The sequence below is a fragment of the Bidens hawaiensis genome, unplaced genomic scaffold (assembly GCF_021521415.1).
Source record: "Bidens hawaiensis isolate Kalapana, Puna unplaced genomic scaffold, B.hawaiensis_p1.1 tig00067772_1, whole genome shotgun sequence".
Taxonomy (NCBI): domain Eukaryota; kingdom Viridiplantae; phylum Streptophyta; class Magnoliopsida; order Asterales; family Asteraceae; genus Bidens; species Bidens hawaiensis.
In genome coordinates, this window is record NW_027502013.1 from 65,724 (window position 1) to 68,984 (window position 3,261).

General features: G+C 35.6%; 1 protein-coding gene across 1 annotated transcript; it reads right to left on the reverse strand.

Annotated features, from left to right (window-relative positions):
- Positions 1-1,929: 1,929 nt before the first annotated feature.
- LOC143605049 (uncharacterized) lies at positions 1,930-2,370 on the reverse strand. The gene has a single exon (XM_077081309.1). It carries the CDS (start codon positions 2,368-2,370, stop codon positions 1,930-1,932), a length of 441 nt encoding a protein of 146 aa, XP_076937424.1.
- Positions 2,371-3,261: the final 891 nt, after the last annotated feature.

A 3,261-nucleotide genomic window follows, 5' to 3' on the forward strand; every position in this document is an offset into this window, starting at 1 on the left:
CAATTATTATTAAATATTTTAAAATGTACTGATCTTTAACCTAAGTTTTAAGTTCATAATCATCCAAAACATTACTTTTTAAGTAAAAGTTTCTTATTATTCCATTTTAGAAGAATCTTATGTTTCATGATCAAAGTCTTGTCTTTTTCAACAATTATCATGTTTTAGCTTTTAGATGATTCTATTCCTTTATACTAATCACTTTTATATTATTCTCATCTTTATCAATCGTTTAATCAATCTTTCAATCAAAGGATCATGGATTTTTATAAATTTTCTAAGTGTTGTTCTAACAAAGTTTCCCATTTTAGTAACCTTTAATATTTGATAATTCTATTTAATCTAATTCTTCCATTTTGATTAAATTTAATTTTAGGTTTTATGCATTCAATTAATTTTATATGGTTTCATGCATCCTATGTGTTCTATCCCAATTTTTGTTCTTTTAATATATCATTCAACAAAGTTTCCCTATTTAACAACGTTAACAATCTTCAAGAACTAATAAAAGGTTTTAGTGAGTTTACTAGCATATATCCTATTTCATTCTCAATTTTATTATTTTATAACACTTATTGATTCACCAATCCATCCAAAATCCCTTAATTAATCCCATATCCAAAAATCCCCAATTTTTCACTTTTGTTCATCCCTAACAACAATTTTTCAATGTTTCAAGTTCATATTAACAAACTAATGATCAATAATTATCCTAATCCATTCTAACATCAAACCCTAACATCAAGTTTATTCAAGTTTTTATCAAATAATTAAAAGATCATTAACACTTAAAATCAAACTTTCAAGCTTCAATCAAGAACAACAAACCTAATACTATCAACCCTAATAATCAAACTTACTTCTTCTTGGAGATTTGGAAGATGAGATTGATGATGTTATGGTGTGATATTGGTGTTCTTCCTTCTTATACCCTTCTTAATATCTTAATCTTCTTATTCTTGATCTAACCTTCCATGATTCCTTGATTATGTGTGTGTTATTGTTTGATTTTGAATTGAAGGTGTGGGGTGAGAGTGTTCAGCCAATGGTTTTTAAGAGAGAGGGAGGGAGTGTATAGGTTTGATGAGTGGGAGTTTTAGAGGGCAAGTGGGTTGTTTAGATTGTTTACAACTCATAAATATCTAGAAGGATAATAATTAGGAGGATGAGTTGGTGAGGTGAGGTGTCATGGGGAGGGTGGGGGGACGGCTAGGAGAAGGGGGGATATATGAAAGGGTTGGGTTATAAACTGGTTGTTTTCGATTAACCGTTTAACGTATTGTGTGATTTAGATATTCAAACGGATCCCGTTTTTAATAATTTTTGTCAGACTTTGAACGAAATCAAATTCCTGACAGTATGTACTATAAAAACTATTTTCTTGAAAATAGTTAGGGTTGGGTCCTTTCCGGGTCCTGTACTGGCTCGTGCTTATTTATTTTCCAGTTTTCGCGATTCGAGTCTTCCTAAATTATGTTTTTATATTATCTCGACTACTTTAATATGTATTTTATTTTTTCGAGATCATTTAACCCCTTTAATGAATTATTTACTTTCTGACTTGTTACCCGGGGTCATTCCACGTCAGATTCGTTACGTGGCGATTTTTGCACTTTTTGTTGACTTTGAAACATATAGATCACTAATAAAGAAGATTTTTCCTCATAAGGACTAAATTTTATTGCTAAACATGATTCATTAATGAAAATTTTTGGCAAATGTTACATTCTCCCTTCCTTTAAGAAATTTCGTCCCGAAATTTAGGAAGTGGTACTAGGTTCTGATTCTACAAGAAATAGATGGGGGTACTTTTGCTACATCTGGTCTTGAGTTCCCAGGTGAATTCGGGGCCGAGCTTTGAATTCCAACGGACTTTAACTAACTTGATTCGGTTTCTTCTTAGCTTTTGAATTTTCCAATCCATCACCTCTAGGGTTCCTCAATGAATCGGAGCTTATCGTCTACCCGGATATCTTCAACGGGGACAATTAATGATTCATCGGATAAACATTTCTTCAGGTTTGAAACGTGGAACACCTCGTGGATTCCGCTGAGTTCTAACGGTAGTTCTAGCTGATAGGCTACTGTACCAACTCGCTTAATGATTTTGAAGTGTCCGACGTATCGAGGACTTAGTTTACCTTTCTTCCCGAATCTAACTACTCCTTTCCAAGGTGAGACCTTTAACAGCACCCTATCTCCTTCCTGGAATTCTAAAGGTCTTCTACGGTTATCTGCATAACTCTTATGTCGGTCTGCAGCCGCTTTTAATCTGTCTCTTGAGAGACTCTGTCTGTGGTTTGCTGGACAATCTCGGGCCCTGTCAATTGCTTTTCTCCAACTTCGGCACAACAAAGAGGGGATCGACATTTTCTCCCGTACAAAGCTTCAAAGGGAGCCGCTTTTATACTAGAGTGATAGCTGTTATTATAGGAAAATTCAGCTAATGGCAAATTTTATTGCTAAACATGATTCATTAATGAATATTTTTGACAACTGTTACAAATATAACGTCACTTAAAGTAGTGTGATCGTTGAAGCGGATGACCGAAACACGATCGCAAAATGCGTTAAAAGCCGTATATATAAAAGGCCAACTACCCCCACTTTCTCACATAATAATCATTCAGCTGAAAGAGAGAGAGAGAGAAGGCAGAGAATTCCGGTGGTGGCCGATGGCGGTCCGGCGGCGGCCGGTGGTGGTCTGGCGCGGTGGTCCGGTGGCGGCCGAAGCCCGTCTTCTACAGGGAACCATTTATCGACGTCCCGAACGCGATGGTAAGCTCCATTTGTCCTAAATCTGATATTAAGTTTGTTAAAAACACGTTTTAAAATCTGGACAGATTGTATTAGCCTTGCATGTCCGCAAATATCGATTTATAACGAAATATCTAATGGTTCGATCATCGTTATTTTTATACAGGGGGTTCATAACACGTATATAATCATTTTCAACGGTGGAGATAAGGATTGGAATTTCCTAAGTTGGGTTTCTCAACTCGTTTTCGTGTCCAACTTGCTGGGTGGATATTGAAAACGCGGCTATATAGAAATGTAGATTCCCAGATATCTGACCGTCGGATTGAGCTGAAATTGTTGTAGACCAACTAATATCGTTTCAGAAAATTATAGCTTAGAAGGATGGCAAATATGGATGCATGCATAGACAAAATAAATTTCTCCTCGTGTCAGGGACAAGATTAACCTTAGAGAACCAGTGTTTGAACAAGAGGCGAGATCTAGTAGTTTACTTTGATAGAC

Coding starts and splice junctions, on each gene's coding strand:
- LOC143605049 (XM_077081309.1), bottom strand. CDS start 2,370: ATGTCGATCCCCTCTTTGTTGTGCCGAAGTTGGAGAAAAGCAATTGAC.